This window comes from Diplotaxodon limnothrissa, linkage group LG7 (genome assembly GCF_057381915.1).
Source record: "Diplotaxodon limnothrissa isolate DT_005_m linkage group LG7, D_limnothrissa_male_GT1.1, whole genome shotgun sequence".
In the NCBI taxonomy this organism is placed as follows: domain Eukaryota; kingdom Metazoa; phylum Chordata; class Actinopteri; order Cichliformes; family Cichlidae; genus Diplotaxodon; species Diplotaxodon limnothrissa.
This window is the reverse complement of record NC_140602.1, coordinates 4,660,300-4,684,772: the sequence shown is the minus strand read 5'-3', so window position 1 is coordinate 4,684,772 and position 24,473 is coordinate 4,660,300. Positions and strand designations below refer to the sequence as shown.

Genomic DNA, 24,473 nt, shown 5'->3' with positions numbered 1-24,473 from the left:
TATGTGCTAAAATGCTGTGACATGCAGTTATGTGTTGGCAAAGACACAAAAACGAAATCAGAATGCCTCAGAAGGTTTTACTTTATAATAACAAGTTAAAGTACTATAATAATAATCAGAAAGTCAGTTCTGTGTGCATCAGGGTAGCTTATTAACCAAGCTCCTTCATCTCTTTAAATGGAAAAGCTTTTGGTCCCACATTAATTAGGGATTTTGCAAACTAGGTGTACTTAATAATATAGATTGGGAGTGACTGGAGAACTGTGGGTGTTATCCTGCCAAATGCAGCATGGTGCATTTTAATATGGACCACTATGCCGCACAGGTTTATGTTACATTGCCACATTAATTGTACAAAGCAGTCATCGTCCAATCCTAGTTGTGTGATGAAGTTGTTGTTGGAGCTTGTGATTGTTTTAAAATGTCAATCTCAATAAATTGAAGTTTTATTAGCTAACACCAGGGTTCACTGTTGCTCCAAGCTGCTGTCCAGTGCAGAAAGTACTGCAACTAAAATGTAAATACCACCAGTTTAGGTTAATTACACTCAACCATTTTTTGTTACACTGAACCCGAACCTTATTTTTTGTCAGCCTTACATTTCTTTCATTAGCCTACATTGTTACTGTAAATGCACGATCATCGCTGTTACTCCAAAGTAAAGAATACTTCTACAGTGTATCGCTCGGTGTTGCTTTATTTAATGTATTCATGCAGATCCTGCAAAGCCGTGATGGCCCATGGGAAGGGCAAAAAACTAAACGCAGAAACTAACGTTAGACCCTGAGGGATCCGAGATAATGACCTTGAAAGTAATTCCGATCTTTTCAACGAGTTCTCCTCCAGAGGAATAGAGAAGGATACATTATGCATGCAATCTATTATTAATGGTCTTGAGTCATGTTACGATCAGACATGGGCCCTCAGAAAATAACTGAAAAGTCTGTGCCTCTGGCCGGTTTGTCCTCTAAACACAGTTACATAAAAGCAGTTGCTTTTATATTAAAATATATATTATTCAGTGCAATTTGTGTCTTTTGTCTGACTGGTCATTTTACAGGATGTGCGGTTCAAGAGTTTTGAGGAAGCAAACTTTTATAAGGAGTAGACGACAGAAAGGGGGGAAATGAGCGGAGTACTCCCGTCCTTTACTGTTTGTATTCATATTAACAATCTTTATCAGGAGCTATATCGATGGGTTTTTTTATTGATCCAATTAAAACGCTTTGCTGATTCTTCCCGAGAGTCCATTGGTTGACAGCTGCGCTCTGTTTTCTCCGGTCCCGCCTCCATCTGTCAGCCTCTGCGCTTGAACGGCACTGTATGACTGTTGATGCACTGTAGGGAGATACTACTCTTAACTTTATGCCTGCATGGACAGTTCCAAAAGAAAACAAAAGAAAAGGGAAAAGAATAAAACATTTCAGTTGACAAGCTCGTGGAAGGCGCTTGTGTATCCACACTGCGTCTTCGTCGGTATTTCCCCCCACTTTTTCCAAGCCCTCTTTTTACAGTATGAAGCGCAGTTATGGCAAGGAGTAGCAAGTCAGTAGCAAGGACCCTGGAGGATTTGACGCTAGACTCGGGTTATGGTGGAGCCGCCGACTCCTTCAGGTCTTCCAGTGCGTCGCTGTGCTGCTCAGAGGCACATGGAGGGAATTATTGGCATTTAACCGACTCGATGCACAGTCGACACAACAGTCTGGACACTGTTAACACGGTCCTGGTCGAAGACGCCGAGATCCTGGAGTGCACCGGGCAATGCGCTAAACTACCCGAGCTTGAGGATGTGCCGTGGAGCCTCGGGGAAGTGGCGAGCGCTCTGAGCAAGGACGAGGAGATGAGCCTGCCGACACCACAGCAGGACGTCCTGCACAGGCTTTCGGTTCTGGTCAGCCGGGCCCTGGTCAGGGTCGCCAAGGAGGCGCAGCGCTTGAGTTTGCGCTACGCCAAATGTACCAAATATGAGATCCAAAGTGCCATAAAGGTGGTCCTGGCGTGGACCGTGTCGATGAACTGCATCAGCGGGGCCCTCAGTGCATTGTCACTGTACAATATGAGCACAGAGGACGACAAGTTCACCCGCGGCAAGTCGGCGCGATGCGGACTCATCTTTAACGTGGGGAAGTTCTTCAGGTGGATGGTCGACAGCAGGGTAGCAGTCAGGATCCATGAGCACGCGGCGATCTACCTGGCCGCGTGCATGGAAAACCTCTTCCGTGATGTGTACGCGCGGGTGCTGCGCAGTGCGCTGCTGGAGCGGGATAACGGGATCCCCAAGTTTACTGTGGAGATCCTGGAGCAGGCCGTTAACAGTGATGCAGAGATATGGGGCTCTTTGCAACCCTGGCAACACCTGATCTGCGGGAAGAATGCAAATGGTAAGTTAAGGATAAAGCAGGTCAATTTAACAAGAACCCCCTTTCCACTTTGCATTCATACATGTACACATTTTAAATTATGCCACTTGCAGAGTTACTTCTCTCTCCCCACAGCAGGTTTTAAAATCAATAACAGACTGCACAAATGTCAGAACATTGAAGATTTATATAGATAAGTAGGCTGCATTCTCTCAGTTTCACTTTCTGCACGATTCCTGCAGCTCCTGCCTCCTCAAAGAACTGTGAAACTTTAAGTGACAGGAGGAAGGGATTCCTGCAGCTAGAATAGTGCTTTTCAAGAGTACTGGCGCTGCGAGCAATTGAACACTGACCAGTTGGTCTTCGTGTGAAACTGTGATCCCCTTTTGTCCAGATTGCCTCGTTTGTCCTCTGTGCAAAGTTAGACTGGAGCTGCTGTTCTCTCATATACTTCTCATACTGTATGTGGCTGTTTTGTTCAAAATGGGTGAGCACAGCATCCCTGGGTTGAGTTATTCACTCTTTCAGTAAAGGGGGCTCTGCCTGCAGTGATGCTATGCAGAGATGAGTTTCTGTTCTTTTCACCCAGAGCGAGGAATTTTATTTTCTGGGTATAGCAGCTGATTCTATTACAGAGTACCCAGACTTTTCAAGTGTTAATAATACTTTTTGTCTGGTGTCTTTGAAAATATCTGAATTCAATGGACAAGTCTAATAGTATTCTGACTTCACTGCCTTTTAACCAATACATTCGTAACCACTCTAAGACATTCTTGCCCCTGTTTTGATGGATGTTGTAAAAGCGCTGCTGTGACTCCTCTTGCAACAGGTTTACGTAATAAAAAAGGCCCTGGGGACGTATGTGCTGTTGTGCATTATGCAGAGTGATGCAAATAAAACTGAGTTATAGAAAGAGAGGGAGAATGAGAGACAGAGAGACAAAGTTAGAAAGACTGTGACTGTATTGATGAATCACCCACAGAAGAGAATAGTACTTCATTTTTACTGTGCCTTTTGTTTTAAGTGCATGTCAGTTGGTTTGCAATTTTCTTGCTTATTTGTTCACAGTGGTACAGGATTGTAGTTATTTAGTGAGACTCGTTTAGAGACAGGTGACAAATTACTAGAAAAACAAAGTACCTTAGTATGGTGTAAGGCCACCATGTGCCACAAGAACAGCTGTACCTGGTTCTCCAGTTTTCTTGGAACTCTGCTTTAGGACTGAAACATCATTCTTCCAGCATTCCCTAATTTGGTATTTTGATTATCTAACTTGTTTAGAATCTTCCATAAATGTTCAATTGTATGGTTATGAGGTGACTGCAAAGGCCATAGCAAACAATCCACATTTTCATACTCATCAAACCATTTGATGACCCTATGTGATCTATGGATGGGGCGCTATCATCCTGGAAAAGAGCGCTCACCTTAAAGATAATTTTCGGTGTAGGGGTCAAGCATTCAGGCCTACCACAAACGCTCTCACTCACTTGTCAAGAACACAATGAAAATAATTCATCTGGATGTAGCCACATCTCTGTAGACCAGTGCCTAAGCTTTTTTTTGCACCACTGAACTGTCAAATGTGCATTCATCTTTGTAATGAGGGGTTTATACACTGCAACCCATCTAATATCCCTCTCTATGTAATTGTCAGGGCTGCTCTTGCTGACAGTCTGATCACGTCCTGCAAACATATTCTCAGTCACCTGAGGAACAGATCTTCTGCTTTCATTCTGCTACACATCACACTCACACAAGCATCATGTTTATCACATATGTTCTATGTTCAACACTGATTACTGATGTCTTTCTGATAGTTGTAATGCAGACTGAATTTCTTAATGAAACTCTACTCAGTTGGATATTCTTTGTGACTCCTGCCATCTGTGCCCCCTCTTTAAGTCCCTTAGTTTTTTTTCTTATGCTATCTTGACACAGAATCAGAATCACTTGAGCATGCTCAGCAGTTTTATACATGCTACATTGCATGATTGGATGATAATTGTTTAATTGTACCATGTAGTGCACCTGTGTGGAAGCATCTGCATTTTTGCTGTGTTTATCTACTCATTTATAAAAGCTTTTTTGCATAGCATGTGCATTTATTTGTAGTGATTGCAACACACACTGAATCTACACATGCAACAATGCCAGAATCGCCACATACAATTAAAAGTAGCACAATAGAACGTCAGAGCTTAGAGTATGAAGACACAATGCACAGTACTAAATATCAGGATTCACTCAGAAGGCACACTCAGGCCACTTGGCATGCGGTGAGGCTCCAGCTGTGGAAGAGGTGTGATGAGTGCTGACTGGTGTATCGGATTAGTGAATTGGATAAGATGCAAATAAAATATCTTGAGCATATGGAATATTGACATAAAGCTCAAGGCTAGGAAAATAACATAGCGAATGAAATCATGCAATACCGTGTAATATAGCATTTTCTTAAAGGGTTAGGTAGTAATTATTGAACCACTAGCATAAAAATAAACATCAAAACACTAAAAATCAATATTTTAGATATGAATGTTTGAAAAGGTTTACAGCTTTACAGAGCTTATTGGTTCACTTATCTGTATTAGTGCATTTTTTGTCAGTTTTCAAATACTTTTAGCCTAGCACCTCAGCAGATACATGTTAGTGGCAAGCTAATGAACACAGTGAATCATTTAACAGCTACACAGAGGAAAAAACAATCTATAGCTTAATGAATCTTTAGAGGCAAAAGCAGTCTTAAAAGGAAAGTAAGAGTAGACCTACAATGAGGAGGTGGCAGGAAATTTGACTCCAAAATGAAGACATATTTCTGTATCTACATGATAGGAACTTGCTAGCAAACAGTTGCCTAAGAGGTGATAATATAACAGAGTTCAAAAGCTCATCCCTTACCACATTTTCTGTTCTAATGGCAAGATCTCTAAACCTTAAAGCACCCTACAGAGACAGAGAAAGCTGAAACACAACATCATTTGTTTTCTTCCTACTAAAACCAAACAGCCATCCAGTCTGAAGGTGGTTTGACCTTACCAGAGTCGCTGCCTGCCAAACTGAACTTCTATATCGCTCTATCCATTCTCTCTGTCTTACTCAGCCAAGTGGGAGTAATTTAGGTGATTTATCCATTAAAGCTAGTGACCCAGCTTTGTGAAGAGGACTTTATGAATATCTTGAGCCAAAGCTTATTTCTGTTTCTTTGTTGTCACAAATTCAATAAGGTGTTTTTCTGTTTTTAAGATTTAGGTTCAAATACCTTAATGATTTGCAAAGTCATTTTTAGAAGGGGGCTTCAGTTTCCCAGCAGCTTATAAAAGCTACACAGTTTGCTTTCTTGCAGCCAGATATATTAAAGGCCTGCTTGAAATCTATATAGTCAGTTTTAAACTTTATCTAAAATACATATATATATATTTGGGGGGGAAAAATTCCCAGCACGCCCCTGCGGGCGGTTTATCCTTCAAGCTCAGGTCCTCTACCAGGGGCCTGGGAGCTTGAGGGTCCTGCGCAGTATCTTAACTGTTCCTAGGACTGCGCTCTTCTGGACAGAGGTCTCCGATGTTGTTCCTGGGATCGGTTGGAGCCACTCGCCTAGCGTGGGAGTCACTGCACCTAGTGCTTCGATTACCACTGGGACCACTGTTACCTTCACCTTCCACATCTTCTCGAGCTCTTCTCTGAGCCCTTGGTATTTCTCAAGCTTCTCGTGTTCTTTCTTTCTGATGTTGCTGTTATTCTGAACCACTACATCGATCACTACGGCCGTCTTCTTCTGTTTGTCTATCACCACTATGTCCGGTTGGTTAGCCACCACCGGTTTGTCCGTCTGTATCTGGAAGTCCCACAGGATCTTAGCTCGGTCATTCTTCACCACCCTTGAGGGCATCTCCCATTTTGACCTCGGGACTTCCAGGAACAGCTAAGATACTGAGCGGGACCCTCAAGCTCTCAGGCCCAGGCCTCTGATAGCGAACCCAAACATATATATATATATATACACATATTCATCGAGATCTCAGGGCCTCCTCTCACCATGTGTGACTGTGTGTTATTTGCATTTGCAGGTGGGTGTTGGGTTTCCCTCCTTCAGCTGTGGTATCTTGTCAGAACAGGAAACTATTCTATATGGTGGGATATTTCTTATGGCTCCCGCTAGAGCTAGGACACAGTGATTCTTTGATTACCTTAATGACGTGTGCATGTCAGAAAATGTCTAGTGGAACGTGATATCCACCACGCAGGGATATCTTCCACCCTGGGGACCAGTTTGTAACCACACTTTATGTGTGAAATGACTTTCAAGTCTGGGCAAATCTCATTTGGTTTTTCAAAGGAAAGTTTCACCCTAAAGACATTTAAATAGTTGTTGTTAGTGCACTTTGATATACTTGATCTGCTTTATTTGTATATTGGTGGCATTTCTCTTACCCTTACTCAAATAATTATTAATGGCATACAAATTGGACCAAGTATTCATAACCTCATGGCTAAATAGCAACCATTTACAGCTGCTATATTCAGCTTTTTATGTTTGAAAGGGGCTACTCTTTACTGTGTGTATATAAATGTCTTTAAGATCATTTCTTTGGTTTAATGGGTGGCAACTGTCAATGTTGTGGAAATAGAGTAGTCGAGCAATTACAGCCGAGAATGAAACAGATTTTGGTGCAAAGCAGAATACAATGCAAGAGTACTGTGCTTATTTTATAGATTTCCAGTAGCCCGACTCCAAAAACGGCAATCAGTGATAACATTAGGGGTGTTGTCTTACAGCTGAATCTACTTTATAAGCATGATTATGTAATTGATTAATAACAAACAGACCTTTTATACATTCAGCTAATGATTACTTAATGATCTTAACAGATGGAAAAAGACAGAACATCTTCTTATGGTTAGTATATAGAGTAACCAGAGATGCAAAATGATGTAACATTGGATTTATCAACAGAAATTCAATGCAGCAACACCTTGCATCTTTGTGGAAGTGTTGCCAAGTGCTTGGGAAATACAACACTCTCGAGAGGTAATTTGAGATCTTTTAAACAACAGGCGTGCTGCTCTGTGGTATTGTTCTGCATGCATCCTTACTTTTTCTTCCATGATTAAAAAAAAAAAACCTTTGTACTAACCAATGCACACTGTTTTTAACCACACCAAAAATAATACAACTTTCTCAGTAGGGCATACTGGAAAAATGTGTGAAATCACCAACTGAAAAGACAAATACAGAAAAAAGGGTTGTACAAAAAAAGTAAATTACAGCACTGAAGCACACCCATTGGAGAGCATTCTGCCATTACAGTGTGAAGTGCATAACAGAGGTGGGGGTTTCCTTTTAAAGTCTTAACAGCAGACCCTTCACTTAACATTTAACATTTACATTTACAAAATTTTGGTCATCATGCGAGACAAGCAGCTATCCAGTCGCTGAGTCTACAGTATGTGTGCTGTTGTAACAAGAATGCTTTACTGCTGTACGTTCAGATGTTTTAATTACGTTGGATCTCATCGCTGAAGTGCAAGAGCACTGGTCCAGCTACATTCCAGGTTTTTTGTTTCTTATTCACTTGCTGGTGTAGTTGTGCAAGGCTGGTGCCTGGTGCACATGTGTGTGTGGCGAAGGCAGGGAGACAGGAATGACTGCGGTTAGCAGCCGTACCACTCTGTACTGGTGGAGACCAGTCCCAATTATGTCTGGAAGAAAGATATAATATATCTGTACTAGGGAAACCCTGACACAGCAGCATAGACTTGGTCATGTAAGGCAGCAACAGACACTGGCGAGTATTGAAACACACGCTCAAAGAGCCACACATGGCCAGGGGTAGATCTGGTTTTAATTGTAAGTTTTTAGGAGGGAATGAGGAATGCTGATGTGACATGGTGTCTGGCACAATGAGGGGGAGCTTCAGCCAAGTTAGCTTCAGTTGATTAAGAGGAGACAAGTGATAAAATGTAGTTAATTCTGTACCCAGCTGGCGGTGCCTGCAATGGGCTGTGCATCATTTTTTTTGTTCTTTAGCAGCCATCCTTTTTTCTTATGCACTTCACTGGATTGTATAAACTTTCCATTGCCCGTGCGAGCATGTGTGTGTGTGTGTGGTGCATTCGGCTAGTGAGCTGCCATGAAACTGCAGTCACTGCACACTGAAAAGGAGACACAAAAAATAATCGTAATACTGTTAATGTTGTCCCCTATGACTTTTCAATGATGAATTGATGAAACTGCGTCTTGTTATTGTTATTTTTTCTGAAGAACAAGAGCAGGACAAAACAATACAATCGCCTCCAAAATAATCAATATTTATGAAAAATCACTTCATGGGTAAAACCCCCTGAACCACTGAGTGATGAAATTTAAGAAAACACTACTGGAGCTGCGGCAGCATTGACTAATTTAGCTCATTTTTATGCTTGACCTTTCCTACCAAAAAGAGATTTACTCCATTACAGCCCTGGCAGTGTTAACCCAGAAAGTGTGCACTTATTGCTATAAACTCACTCAGCATAATGTTTTTAGTTTCATGTTTACTGCCCGTGGAAGAGCTTTGCTATTTTTTCATGCCAGGATGACAATATCAAGGGAGCTTTAGCCGTTTTATTTCTGTCTTTGGGGTAAATTTGTTTCCCTCTGGACCAAATTGTCTGAGTGTTTTTTAGTAGGTTTTCCCAAAGCACAGATGTAAAGTTTACCTTTTGCAGTGTAGACACTAAAAATATGCCACTGCTGTGCAAGAATAGTTTGATAATTACTCTGCATCCAGTAAATCTGTGGCTAAGAATGAATTGTTCAAGATGTCGACTTTGGAAGAAAAGCAATGAGAGAGGAAGCGGCACAGATGGCAAGGATCAAAACAGGAAAATCCATAAGAGAAGCTGTGGGTGACAGATGAGACCTATACAAGCAATGTCTCCTGCTTATTATAGCAGGAAGAAAAGTCTGCGCAAACAAGTACCAGCAAGTGGATTAGCTAAGGTGAAGCATCAGTATCTATTACATTTTTTTGCAGCTCTGAATTCCTTTTGTTGTATAGAGGGAAATGATCCTATTTAAGTAACATCCAGTGTGGCTGGAAAATATGAAGAAAATACTGGTAAACAAGCTTTGAACTTGTTTTCCCTCTTTGATGTGAGCCGAGCAAAACTCGAAGAAATTGTCTTGTCACTGGTAGAAAAAGTGATTTGTGTGTTAAAGACAGCTGCATGTCAGGACATACCGGATTCACAGTTGGTGAACTGTGAACCAAATTCCAAGATATTTACATAAACAGATTCATGCATGCATCTCACACACACAAATACACACATACAACACTTCCATCGTCTCCCATCAGATAAATGCTGCAATCAGCAGAGCGTGCTTTCGGCTAACACAATGCGCCATCCCGTGTTGTGAGCAGCACCAGTAACAAGCTTCGCTGTGCTAATACATTTAGGCCCGTATCATCTAACCTGTTGTTGTTTGATCACAGTAAGACAACAATGAGAGGCAGCAAATGTTGCAGATCATTTCATTGCGAGAAATCCATTTGCAGTGACAGTTAGCTTCCTCTAGATGGGTCTGGTTAATGTTTAGCTGATAATATTAAAGAAGTTTATTTGCTCAGAGGACCTAGTGACACCTGTTTAACAAATGTTTAGATGATTCCTTTGATTTAAACGCTCACACTTAGAGAGAAACACCCAGTTTTTCTACTACCTCCCCCACTCATGAAACTTTGTGTTGTTTCCCACTGAATGTCAGAACTGTAAATAAAGACTTCTTGATGCATGCTCAATCATCCAGGTAAGTAAATCTCCAAAAGTTGATTCTGTTCATCTGGACGTAGTGTTTTGTGGGCTGGTTTCAGTCATTATGCAAATGTACTGTTTATATTCTTGTCTTATATATAACAACAGGGCGAAGGCGCTGCTCTTGTGGCGACCTGCAGCAGGTGTTTATTGGCGTTTTCTTTCTCTTTTTCTTTTTCTTTTTAACTTTGTTTTAACTCTGTTCTTAACCGTGGTTTTAACTTTTTGCCGAGATGGAGATCTTCTACACCTTAGTTTTATTGTTGTTGGCGATATTCACCTGGAGTCGTTCACTCTCACTGACAATCACTTATACACGCGAAGAACTACTTGGATTACGGTGGTCCTGTTTGTCTATCTACGACTCTTCTAATGCTCGGACAGATGTGATTCTTGGTGAGGATTTATTTTCCCGGTCAAAGACTAATTTTGGAAAGCCCCGCCGCTTGAGAAAACGCGGAAAGAAAGGCGGCGTGCGTCAGCGTGTAAGAAAACTTCGGAGGAAGAATCGTGTTCCTCTGCCTTCTATGATTCTGGCCAATGTCCAATCTCTTAGAAACAAAACGGATGAATTACAAGGAAATGTGCTTCATCTACGGGAATACAGGGAGGCTTGTCTGATGGTGCTTACCGAGACGTGGCTGACCGATGACACTTCACTGCGAATCAGCGGCTTTGGGACCCCTGTCAGATTGGATCGGAACTGTGGAGTAACACGCAAATCTCACGGAGGAGGGGTTTGTTTATATATCAACCAGGGCTGGTGTAATAATTTTACTGTGCGGGAGCGGTTGTGTCTTCCTGACATCGAGCTCCTTTCAGTATCTGTCAGGCCTTTTTACTCACCGAGGGAGTTCCCTCAAATTTTTGTCACTGTTGTTTACATTCATCCTAAGGCTGACGTTAAAGTTGCTGCCGATGCCATTTTTAAAGTGGTACGCAATCTGCAGACTCTCTCACCGGATGCTCCTAATTTTATTCTTGGTGATTTTAACAATTGTAATCTTAAGAAATCACTGAACAATTTCTTTCAATATGTCACTTATCCTACAAGGAATAACAAAACGCTGGATTTGTGTTATGGACCAATTAAGGCGGCATATAAGTCTGTGGCTGGACCTGCGCTAGGTTCTTCGGATCACAATGTTATTCACCTCCTCCCTGCTTACAGAAGTGAAGCGGACTAATGTCTGGACAAAAGACAGTTGTGTAGCCCTTCAGGGGTGTTTTGATTGCACTGACTGGTCCTTGTTTCAAGAGAGCACTTCTGATTTGGATGAACTCACTGATGTGGTCTGTAGCTACATCTCTGTTTGCAGACTCTGTGGTTCCAGTCAGAGAATTTAAGACTTTCCCTAATAACAAACCGTGGCTCTCTAAAGATATTAAGGATCTGATTCTTAAAAGGAAAATTGCTTTTAACAAGGGAGACGTTCCCACTATGAGAATATTGAGGAAGGAGGTGAGGGCTGCAATAAAGATCGCCAAGATGAGGTACAGAAATAAGATTGAGGCAGAACTCAGCAGTAACAACCTCAAAAGAGCTTGGCTTGGTATGAAAACAATGGCAGGGCTACACACGAAAGGTAAAACTAGCATTACTGGCTCTGACTTCTTTAGTGATGAAGACATTTGAGAAGATAATTAAGAAGGAGATTTTAATGCAGGTTGAACACCATCTTGACCCCTTCCAGTTCGCCTATAGAGCAGGGAGAGGTGTGGAGGATGCTGTTGTCACACTCCTGCATCTCTTGTATAAGCATCTTGAGGCCCCCCACACCCATGCAAGATTATTATTTGCATTTAATACAATTCAACCCCTCTTACTTGCTGACAGGCTTTACAATCATTTCAAGCTTGACACTAGTCTGGTCGGCTGGGTGACAGACTTTCTGATCAATAGGTCACAATGTGTGAGGGTAAATCATGTATTTTCTGATGTGCTTTCCTCCTCCACTGGATCACCCCAGGGTTGCTGCCTCTCTCCCCTTCTGTTCATTCTGTACACGAATGAGTGTCGCAGCAATTTCACAAACAGACACATCCTGAAGTTTGCTGACGACACAGTAATCGTCAGTCTTCTAGTGGGGATGAGTCAGGCCATGGACAGGTTGTAGATGATTTTGTGAATTGGTGTGATGAGTCCTTCCTTTCACTTAATGTGTCAAAAACTAAAGACATGATTATTGATTTTAGGAAGTCCTCTTATAGCTCATCACCCACTATCATTAAAACTGCCGATATTGGGATCGTTGAGAGTTATAAATATCTAGGTGTGGTACTTGACCATAAACTGTGTTTTGAATCTCATGCTGATGCCACTACTAAAAAAGTTCAACAAAGACTGTTCTTTTTAAGAAAAATGAGATCTTTTAATGTCTCATCTGAGATGTTGTCCTTGTTTTATAGAAGTTTTATCGAATCTGTGATGTCTTTTTGTATCGCTGCCTGGTTTGGTAACCTGACGGTGAAGAATAAGAATCGGTTGGGACTTCTGGTAAAAACTGCTAGCAAAATTTCAGGGCGCTGGCAAGATGGACTTTTGGCCATTTACAATAGAAATGTGCTTAGAAAGGCTCATTCTATTATTAATTGTGTGAACCATCCACTTCACAGTGAGTTTGAGTTGTTGCCTTCCAGTCGCCGTTTTAGAGTACCTCCGAGGAGGACTAAAAGACTCCAGGTCTCTTTTATCCCTACTGCGTCTTGTCTCCTTAATGGCAAATAATTGTCCTTGAACTTTCTATCATTATTATTGTTATTATTATTTTATAGTATTGTTCTGTTTATTTTTATCCTCCTGCTGCTAAACTAATTTCCCCTTGAGGGACAATAAAGAAATTGAATTGAATTGAATTGAATTGAATTGAATTGAATAAGATTGGGGAAACCTAGAGACCCGGTGCACCTAAACGCGTAGTGAGGGTGTGCTGGGAACGCCTAGCAGAGGCCCCAGTCTGTGAGATCAGAGTTGAGCAGAGCTTCAACAGCATTCCAAGGGAGACTGGGGACATTGAGTTCGAATGGACCATGTTCAGCATTTCCATTGCTGAAGCTGCTGCATTGAGCTGCGGCTGCAAGGTGGTTGGTGCCTGTTGTGGTGGTAATCCCCAAACCAAATGGTGGACACCAGAGGTGAAGGGAGCCACCAGGCTGAAGAAGTCCTATCGGGCCTGGTTAGCCTGTGGGATTTTGGAAGCAGCTGACAGGTACCGACAGGCCAAGCGGAATGCGGCTCAGGCAGTGGCTGAAGCAAAAACTCGGGTGTGGGAGGAGTTCGGAGAGGCCATGGAAAAAGACTTTCGGACTGCCTCGAAGAGATTCTGGCAAACCGTCAGGTGTCACCTGAGTAGAGCCACTGCTCCTCCACATCGAAAGGAGCCAGCTGAGGTGGTTCGGGCATCTGACAAAGATGCCACCTGGGTGAGGTTTTCCGGGCATGTCCCACTGGGAGGAGGCCCCGGGGCAGACCCAGGACACGCTGGAGAGATTATATCTCTCGGCTGGCCTGGGAATGCCTTGGTGTTTCCCCGGATAAGCTAGAGGAGGTGGCTGGGGAGAGGGAGGTCTGGGCTTCTCTGCTTAGGCTGCTGCCCCTGCGACCTGGCCCCGGATAAAGCGGAAGAAGATGGATGGATGGATGGATGGATGGAAACCTGCAGTCAGCTGAGACTGAAGAAGTCACTTGGATGAGTGACGAAACATTTCTCCCATAAAACGCTACGTCCAAATGAACAGAATCAACTTTTGGAGATGTAAATAAAGACGGAAAAAAAATGTGACTTGTGTTTATTCTCTTTTGTCTTGGAAGTTAGATGAAAAATATCCAAGTTCATATACCTTTTGCAGGGTAAATGTAAAGGCACAGCTTGTGGACTGGAAGCGTCACATAATAATAGAAAAGGAAAGGAGCTTTGCCTGCCTGTCTAAGGAAACCACATTCACATATTATCAATTTTACAGCTTGCTTAGTAACAAAAACTGTGTTATTGTAGGATCTACCTTATTATATAAAGCACCTTAAGGCCACTGTTGTTGTGATTTGGTGCATATAAATAACGTTGAATTGAACTGAATGGAAGAAAATAGGTTGGCTGTGTTTTTACTTATGCTAGACATTGCTTAGTTGCAGTCAAAACAAACAAATGAACAAACATAAGACCACTTGTATCCTTTCAGAAATAATTATCTTATTGTATCCCCCAAAGTTGTCAGTGTCCTGAACATTTACTAGGGATTAGTCATAGTGGACACACTTTTGCGGTGACTGAGTCATTAGGGTGAAACTGAGTTTGAATTTCTGAATTAACATACTAACAGTATTCTGACCTTTGATCAAGAAACTAAGCTGCAAAGTTGGAAATTTTCCACTCCTGTGAAAGAGGAAATACATAGGACGCTACATGTTAGCAACACTGATGCTTGTTTTTATTTACACTTTTTCATATACAGAATTTTTAGCTTACGTTTTGATGTGACAGAACCAATTACTCATTCAAAGTTACATTGAATGTAAAAGCACTGGATACAACTCAACAAGCCTTTATCTGAACTGCAAGATTTGTTATGTAATATTTGAGGCCAAAGGGTCATATTGGATTATACTTTTTTCCCTTTGATATCCATTTCTGTAACTTGGGTCTGTATTGACTGATGCTGAAAATTCATTTTGATTCAGTACGTCACATGCACACTCTGCTGGGTTAAACACTTTAAATACTGTAAACAGGTTCCACACTGATTTGCACCAGTTGTTGTGTAAGAACATAACTTTGCATGCTGATAGTAGTTTGGTATCAAAATGCAGTGGGACCCTTAAAATCGGAGAAAACAACCAAACGTGATTACATCAACCTCAAAATGTCCACTTTCAATCAATCTGCTTCACTGGCAGTACTTGTAAATCAGTAACCGTTTTTCTAGCATTTCTTAGACTTAAACTCTGCAATCACCTGCATGGGTCTTAATTCAGTTCAATTCAATTTTATTTATATAGCACCAAATTACAACAACAGTCATCTGAAGGCGGTTTATATTATAAGGTAGAGACCTACAATAATGGAGAGAAAAACCCAACAATCAAGATGTCTATGTTCTAATCTTATATGGAGAGATTAGGTAGAAATGTAACTTTCTGGGGAAATAACACACTGGACTATAGGTTTGCAACAAAACATCGTCTCAGCTTTGAAGCATGGTAGAGGGAGCGTAATGTTTTGTGGCTCTCTTGTTCAACAGTGCCTTCCAATTATTGGAGTAACTAGGAATTCCAACCAAATCAATTTTACTCAGGAGAGGTTAAACAAAATGGCAAGACAATAATTAAAAGCACAGAAGTAAGTCAACAACAGAATTAATGATAGTTTGATGTTGTGGAATAATCTGATCTTAATGCAGTTAATGGCCTGAAGAACTCTTTAACCAAGGTGTTTATTGTCCTTGACGATATATTTCCCTTCTGCTGTTATTTTTCTTTGTATGTACTGACTCTATTGTACTTTTTAGTCATTTTTTAATGAAGTGTGTACAGTTGTCTTTGAACATTGAATTGACTACAAGAGAGCTACATATTGGGGCTTAGTAGTCCTCAAACAGGCAGTAGATTTGCTGATACAGTACCGATTCTTTCTGCAGGACCAGTATCCTATTACCACCCATTTGAGCTCATACCATTGACCTTCAGAGTATGCGTGTGTCACTGCATATACCGTCAATGTATACCTGTTTGCACAAAGTGAATGCACTGTTTCTCATTCTGTTTTTCTCTGTGAAATTGCCTCAATCATAGTATGTTGCATAAGCGATTTATCCAGCTGATTTTCCTAGGCCTAATCAAGATGTGAATGAACTGATGTCTTCTACTTGTCTGTCCTCACTTATTTCTCTGTCTTTTATCCTTTTGTCTCATTTATGCTGCTGCCCGATTTTTGCTTCTTCAATTTCCCCTGTCTGTTTCAGTCCGGCTTTCTCATTCAGTGCAGAGTTTGTGTGATAACAAATCACACAAACTCTGCCACTGCCTAGAAGGAGAACTGGTGCCGAGCTGAGGTAACCTTGTCCCGTCCTACATATCTGGCAGGGCTCTTATAGTTCTGTCAATGTAGACATGGAAGGCCCCATTGGGGAGCCCGGGGTGAGCACACGCTACACATGCAGACATATGTGTCTGAACCGTGACAGATCTCCTCCAAATTGAACTGCAGTCTGTAACTATAGTCTGTACTGTGGAGTGGAGTGGATGGTGGCATGTGTTGGTGATGTAAGCGAATTGGAAAAGTGTCAGACATCAACAACAAAATAAGCTCCACACATACAACACCAAACAGTTGGTTTTTGCTCGAAATGTGTTGAACATCTTTTTAGTCCTTCAGTCCAGCTGAATGAGTTTGCTCAACCCCCGACTGAACCAGCAACATGTGGTACAGATTACCACAGGAGAAGGTACATGTCGATTTTGCTCATGACATTTTTTATTACTAACATATGCTGGTTCCTGCTTTACTCCCACAGCATTGTCAAAGCGGATCAGAGACTGGCAGAACAACCGCAGTGAAAAGACAGATGCCAACAGTGACTGTAATGTCTACTCTTTTCTGAAAAAAAGAAAGAAAGAAACACTGAAACACCACACTGTACCTTTTGTTATTGCCGGCATTAGCGGTGAACAGTACCTAAACCCACATGATAAATATAACCGGGCACTAATGTGTCTAAGTCAGAGTTCTGCGTATTGTAATCATCATTCCTCTAACTTTCCTGTGGATAAATTATTTTCATTGCCATGTTGTGCTCTGCTAAACCCACTTTGTCCTATTTTCAAAAACTTTAGAGAAATTGGTAATTAATGACACACTTATGTGATGGCTACACATGAAGAAGATCTTTCAGAAATCTCTGTGGCAAATGGATTTAGACAAAGACTTAAAGTAAAATACTGCGAAAGGGTTAAATATCCTTTTTTAACCCCTTTTTGACAGCCTCTTTGCAGTTCAGCTTTATGTCTTCATAGTGCAACATAAGACAGCTTGTGTTTATACACTCACCAAATTATTATCTTTTACAATACACACTCACGTGAGAAACTATAATTATGTCTTTGGGTTAGAGTCAGTTTAAAGCAGCTGTTGATTGTGTCGTTTAATACTGCCTACTTCCCAATTAAGGAGTTCAGTGTAATAGAATTTATTGTGAACTTATCGACAAAGTGTAGAAACACTTTCAGACGATACTCAGCTCATTTTCTCCGCACCACTAATTACGTCATTGCTCACAGCTAAAACCTGACAAAACACCTGCTGAAAAAAGTTAATGTGGCATGCTTTTTTTTTTATTATACTGAGTGTGTTTTCTCGATTAATTCTTAAAATGATCTTAGAATAGTTCATGTTATGATATGCTCCTCTCATTCCTTATTCCGCTGTGTTTTTTCCATTGTTGGAATACATGATGGTATGTATTAACATTTATTATTTGGACAAAAAGTATTGGACCACATCTCTTAATCTCTCACTTCAGTTGTTTTTAGTCCCATTGCCAAAGTTGTATAAAATCAAGCACCTGGCAATGCACTTTACAAACATTTGGGAAAGAATGAGTCGTTCTAAAGAGCTCATTTAATTCAAGTGTGGTGCTCTAAAAGGACGTATGCACAAGTCAGTCTGTGAAATGTATTTCCTCCTGGTATTATTGAAAAGTGTTTAGAAACCACAGCAACTCAGCCACAAAGTAGCAGACCATCTAAAATCACAGAGCATGGGCAAGTAGTGCGTAAAAGTCGCCAGCATGGCTAAGTCAATAACTACAGAGTTACAAGCTTCCTCTGGCATTAACGTTAGCGCCAAAACTGTGCACCAGGAGCTTCATGGTTTCTATGTCTGAACAGCTCCTTCATGTGTAATGTGTAGGTGGCCCACTACTTTTGTCAGAATAATGTATTTGGTTAGCATCCAGTAGTTTTCATCAAGCATTGTGGGATACTTTGACTCCACTATCCATGGGGCATGCAGTCAGTTCAAGTAAGGCGAGCTGCTTTTAAATCTCTACACAAATTAATAAAAATTAAAAGGTATAATGACAACCACTGTACTACACTAGAAAGTGACAAAGTGTCTGACACAGTTGATGTCTTGTTTCAGTAACAAGCTATATAAAGGATAGTGTTTAAGTTTTAATAATACTGTAAATACTGTAAGTTAGATCTGTTCTGATAATCTGATGGTCAGGAACGAGCTGAACGTAATTAAACACCATAATAACAACGATGGTGCTTCTGAGGTGCTGCTACAATCAGCTGTTGCTGCTTTTTCAAACACATTGTCTTGGCATGAAGCTTTAAACTTGCAAGTCATATAATTTGTTTCAGTGCAAAATACTGAAACATTTACAGACATTTTTGTTAAGAGGGTTTTTGACCACAGGGTGCCTTTAATAATTAAAGCTAATTTCTGGGAAACACTCACACTGCTACCACAGTACAATAGTGGTAAAAAGCCTCTAAAATGAGTCAACGTCATTATTATACTCTGTTGTTTTAGCTTAGCTGTTGTCGCTTGTTGGACAGACAGAGGTTGGGTGCAGTATCTGACTCATGGGATAGAAAGGAGTTAAGAGGATGACACGATGCTGCTGAGACAGGTGTGTCTGTCAGTTTTATACCTAGCATGATGTTGTACCAGCTCTGATGCACTAGAAGGCTGTTCACTTTCAGATTATCTTCAAACCTAATGAAAGATGCATGGATTGGGGAATTTTCACGATTTCCAAGAATCACATGACTATTTTGTATTTGAGCATCTGGAACTGAATCATCTTTGATGCCTCAGAGTTAAAGTATCTACACTTTCTTACTCATCTCATTTAGCTCGAGGCTTCTGTTTTCTTATGGGAAATATGCCGAATGTGATAATTCAAACATTTTTTCATCCTCCGCTGGAAGAAATAAGACATGGTTTATCCTGTATCTGATTACAAAGATAAGACCTTTGTCATTGGGGTTGAAGGAGATTCATGCAACAGTTGCACCATTAGTTAGATCCCCATATACCGTTCCAAACATAAGTCTTCAATACATGGTGTACACGAACGGAGGAATGTAGCTCCAAAGAGTTTTGAAATAAGGCTTACTGGCATACAAAGGCCCACCTCAGAAAATTTCAAAATCAGACTCCTTCTTCTTCCAGGATATAAATTATTGATGGTCTCCAGGCGATGATGACTGCAAAACCGATTTCTGCTGGTGTAACCTTTTGCACACCTGCAGAACATATTGTGAATGAAGTGATAACTTCAGCTGGCTGCACTAGCACAAAGACCCCAAGCATAATTTTCAAGCGTGTGTTGTGTACTTCGTGAGATCATACGGCATTATTGAAAAAGAGAAGGGGGGAAGAAGAGTAGCAGATAGAGGGCAGGGCATAAAAACACTGGGACCGAGGGCTCAAAAACAGAAGACTGCACATTTTGTATGTCAGATGACAGAGGGCTGAGTTGAGATCTGAAGTGAACTATTAGGGCTGACACTGCTGGCAGGGAAAGCTGCATCCATCCAGTTTTGTCTCCTTGCTTGCCTGTCAGTGGCTTGAACCAAGCAGTCTAAGCGCCATCGAAAACAGCGCAGCCACAGTGACAGTAAAGTCCAGCACTCAAAAAAGATGCATGACAACTACTCAGAGAGGGAGGCAGGAGCTGCAGCAGTACAATGAACTACTGATGAATGCACTTATTCAAAAGGAGACAGCTGGACGTATAAGAGGATGTCCTTTTACGTACCAGCTGTAATAACAACACAGCAAAGATTTGATTTTTATGTTTTTCATCTCAAACACGCTCCTACTGATAATGACCCCTAATTAGTAGGCTTCATATTCTATCAGTCCGTGCTTCTGCCTCACAACATTACGAAACCGAGATCAAAACTGTGATACAGATGTCCGCAGTATCCTATCTTGGCTCCATTTTTCTGTACCGTGATACCCATGTAGAGTTGTTAATGCTTTGGGATGGTTAAATGGTAATAATCTCTCTGGCAGCAAGTGAACTGGAATTGCTCTAAAGTAATAGAGATAATTTTTTGTTCATGATCCAATCATAACGGAGCGATCAGGCCTGTGGTAAAATTTGTAATCCATTCCTTCTAAAGAAAAAAACGAGGGACGAACTAAACCATGGTTTTGGAAAATTGTTACACTCCTAATCTGTGCTGCTCCTTTGCACTTTACAAATGGCCTGGTGTATACATTGCGTGCCTTACATAATTACATTGCATTTCTGTGCAGAAGTGAGATAAACTTAACAGCACTGCCAAATAATTTCTTTAAGCACCAGTGTTGTCTTGGCCTTTTTTATCTTGATGATGCGCTCTCACACCCAAACGCTCAGCACAGTTTTAAGTTGTAAGGCAAATTCCTCTGTAAAAAATGGGTTGCAGGCACTGGAGATAAAGACCCTGCCCTTTGGCCTCTGCTGCTACTTCTGGCTGTTTGATAACAAAAACAAAGGCAGAGAGAAAAAAGCTCCTCGGGGTTGACGAGTGATGTCGACCCCAGTGTGACCCTCTGTGGGGGCAAAGAGATTATCAGATAGACATCATAGTGTCTGTTTTAACTGGTGCAGCTGAGGAGGCGATGCTTTATCTCGAACATCAGAAACCGAATACTCTGCTTCTTCGTGCTAAGCACACTGTCTATACGTAGCGCTGATTTTCAGACTGATTGTGGCTTTAATGGATAAAATGAAGCCGGATTCACGCTGATCAAAAAGAGTGGGAGCATTCTTCTTGTCAACGTTTGGAAATTGCAGTGAGAGAGTTTAATGCTATATACCGCTGTATAGTGTGATAAGCTTCGTGATAAGCACTTATATAGAGCAGCTAATGGTTTCAAATGATTGAAAGTCCTATCAAAATGTCTCCTCCTATGAGTTAAAGGTCAAACAGTTATGACTTAAAGCAGAATTTGGATATCTCAGTATAAAACAGGTTTACATAGTATATAGAGTCACACCTAAACAGACCAGTCATAATTTTTAGATTTATTGGGCAATGAGAGTTCAGCCTATCATGTCATATTTGACTTCAGATTCAGAAGTGTAAGAGCTCTAGTATGACTCCTTGAAACTGTCAGAAAAGACTTATACAGCTCATCTTTGAAGCAAAACGCTTTTGTTTTTTTAAGTGTCCACCATTTTTGAATTTCTGAGTGATGTTGGATGCATGGATTTGATGCAGCTTCAAATCATGACCAGAGGAGAAGTAACTCTAGATATATCTAGTGGATTCACTCTGCACCGCTGGCAGGGTCTCAGTGGAATTTAAACCTCATTAAGAAACCATGAAAATATGCTTTACTTTGAAAATCAAACCTACTATATTTCTGTACACATGGAAACTGCATAACACAGCTAGCACTCTGATTTGCTGAGCTCTTCTCGTGTATTGCAGGCGCATTGGAGCCACTCTGAGAAAAATTATGAGGTGGCAATAATACTTACTCTGTACCAAGGCGGCTGGCTTCAACAGTCGAATTCAGTGGTAAAATAATATCCTCAGTCTGTGTACAAGCTAGAAATTCTGCATTTAATATCCTAAAAAAGCAGTTTTAACCAAACAAACACACTCACATAGCCACTATTACACTGCCTGTGTTCTCTACTGTTATTTTGTATTTGCTAGAAATGTTAGCTGTTCTATATGAGGACTTTGTCTGGATCATCAAATGTGCTTTTGATTTGTAGTCGATGGCCCCGAAGCCCATAATGATGTGTCTTTAACAGCGTACAACAGCTGAACTCTGAGGGCCCAAAACCACTGCAGTGATATCACTATGTTGCAGCTCAGGATGAAGGAAGCTTTAAAAAACATCTTTTAAAAAAAAATAAAAGCAAGCCACATCATATTATCTGTTCTGTGTTTATGAAATGAACTCCACTTAATTAGTTGATTCTGTCCTTGTAAGTAAACACAAGCTGCTCCTTCACAGTATCAGTGCTGCCTGCAGGGGACATTTTCTCATTTCTAATCATTAATTGCTCATTTGCGTCTGATTCGTATGGGTTTCACATGTTCACTTGGAGCTTTGCTAATAAAAAATTGCCCCATGACATCACAGCACAATGCGCCTCTCCGGATCCATTTGGATGAGACAGCATACCGAACAGAGAGGACCCACATGCTTGAGTTGTGGTTGTGTTGGTTTTGGGGTTTTTTGTCCCATGGTGTAATGAGGGAAAAATGGCAAAGATCCACATGAAGAAAGATTTGTCATGAGAACAACATTCAATGATCCACAAGCAAGAAGCCCCCCAAGCACGCTTTGCGATGACAACATTAAATTTGCTCATGCGGAGGTCTTTTCTTTCTTTCTTTAGTGAGTTATTCAAGAAATGCATCTTATAGGAAAGTAAGATGAATTTCCTGTCCTTGATCATGCCTTTGTGTGCATGAGATCAAGAGCGACTCGTGACCCCTCCTGATCTGTTATTAAAGTTTCTAAGAGGAATATTGTGGCAACATGGGACAACAAGAAACTGCACAGACCCATCGCTTATTTTTAATAGTTCTGTTTGACAGAGAGATGATTTCTGACACTGTATTATTTAGCATTATAGGCACTCTTAGATTAATTGCTTCTCCTCATGTTTCATGTGAGATTATTTAGGGTCATATTAACACGCAGACACAAAACTGACATACATCTGCTTCAAGGCTGTTAAAAAAAGCAAATTGAAGAATATGTCGAGACCTATTCCAAATAAGAAATTTGAACATTTACTACAACAATGAGGTCAGGGTCTAAATTGCTTGCCTGGCTTACACTGATGATAGAAGGGGAGCTGATATAGGTCACCTGGTTGAGCAGGTGAATCATAAGCCTGTTGCAGAGCCTGCTTTGAATCTTCCCTTATGCCATGATTCCCTGAGTGTCTTCCCTGCTCTCTCTCCCAGCTCTCCAAAAAGCGCCCCAAAAATAATAATGGTAGATGGGGAAAGGCACAGATCTGAGATTTGGCAACAAAGCCTGTGCTGATGACCGCAAAGTGAATTTTCTGTCTTACCTGTTCTGTTCTGCTAGTGTCAGGTTCCTCGAGGGGGAAGGAGATTAATATGTCATACTGTGTCTCTGATCCTTCTCCCTGTGTGCACTTTTTAAAAGTCTATGCTGTATTACCTATCCCCATATCCTCAATTTGATCCAGCTTTTAACTGAACTTAACAAGTGCAAAATTGCACTGAAGTAAGAGTACAAAAAAGCTTCATCACTCCTCTTCCTTAAAAAAAAGAAAGCTGTTCTGTTAGTGCCATCTTCACACTGATAGAATCTTCTTTGTTGTGTGCTACGACACGTTCCTAGAGAAAAAGGGAGAAAGAGAGGCCTTATGAGACACTTGCACGTGCCTTAACATAATGGAATAGTCCATGTTTGTATGACCTTTGCACAAAATACAGACAGCCAATCAGTTTCTGTTCTTTTCTTTTCTTATTGTGAACTTTAATCATCCTAAAATAATAATGTGACTACAATAAAAAACAAAGAGAAAAAAATCAGTCCACGATCAGTAAAGTCAATCCTCCAACCCTTCAAGTAGCTACACAGTGGTGTTTGATCAGCATGTGTGGGATCAATGAGAATCGTCCTGTGAGTATTCAGCTGTGTGCGGATTTGAAAAATCATGACAGCGTACTGGCTATGTATGTCAGACTGACTCGTTATTGGGGCTACACAGATTCAACACACAGGAACACAATATCAGGAACACAAAAGTCCAGTGCAATTTCATTTTGGCAACGTGCAGACACCAAAATTGGCATATGTTCACACACAGAATCTGTCACTAAACATAGCCACAAGACCCTTCATAGAGGCAGTATTTATTGTAGAGCTATTTTATTGCATTGCCTCATATTGTATTTGTTTTGTTTTTGGGTTGACTCCCCATGGAGGCAGCTGTTTATTTGTGGCAAGTGTCATTACAGATATATGGAACAGAGAAAGGGCTGAGAGAGATTTCCATGCTCTACCTTTGTGCTAAGCTGAGTGTCTATTGGCTATTTATCCTACATATGGAACAATAATGGCATCGAATCCCAAAAGAGAAAAGGCGGAAGAATATTTCCCTCAAACATTTCCATTAATTGCACGGTTCCATTTTTTAAAACTAAAATCCGTATTGTAGTTTGTATTATATTAGATAGTGTATTGAAAAACTAATGTTAGCTGGAGCAATATAAATCAATTTTTTTCCATGCCTATTTTTGTGTAATGCTTCCAAAATATCAGAACACAGAAATATACTATATGTTTCCAATAAGTGCCCATATGG

General features: G+C 40.8%; 1 protein-coding gene across 1 annotated transcript in view; it reads left to right on the top strand.

Annotated features, from left to right (window-relative positions):
* The first annotated feature begins 1,528 nt into the window (after positions 1–1,528).
* abtb3b (ankyrin repeat and BTB domain containing 3b) overlaps positions 1,529–24,473 on the top strand; it is a 69,731-nt gene continuing 46,786 nt past the window's right edge. Inside the window, exon 1 of the mRNA XM_085357237.1 lies at positions 1,529–2,381. Coding sequence (XP_085213363.1) covers positions 1,529–2,381 — 853 coding nt within the window. The remainder of the gene's footprint in view (positions 2,382–24,473) is intronic.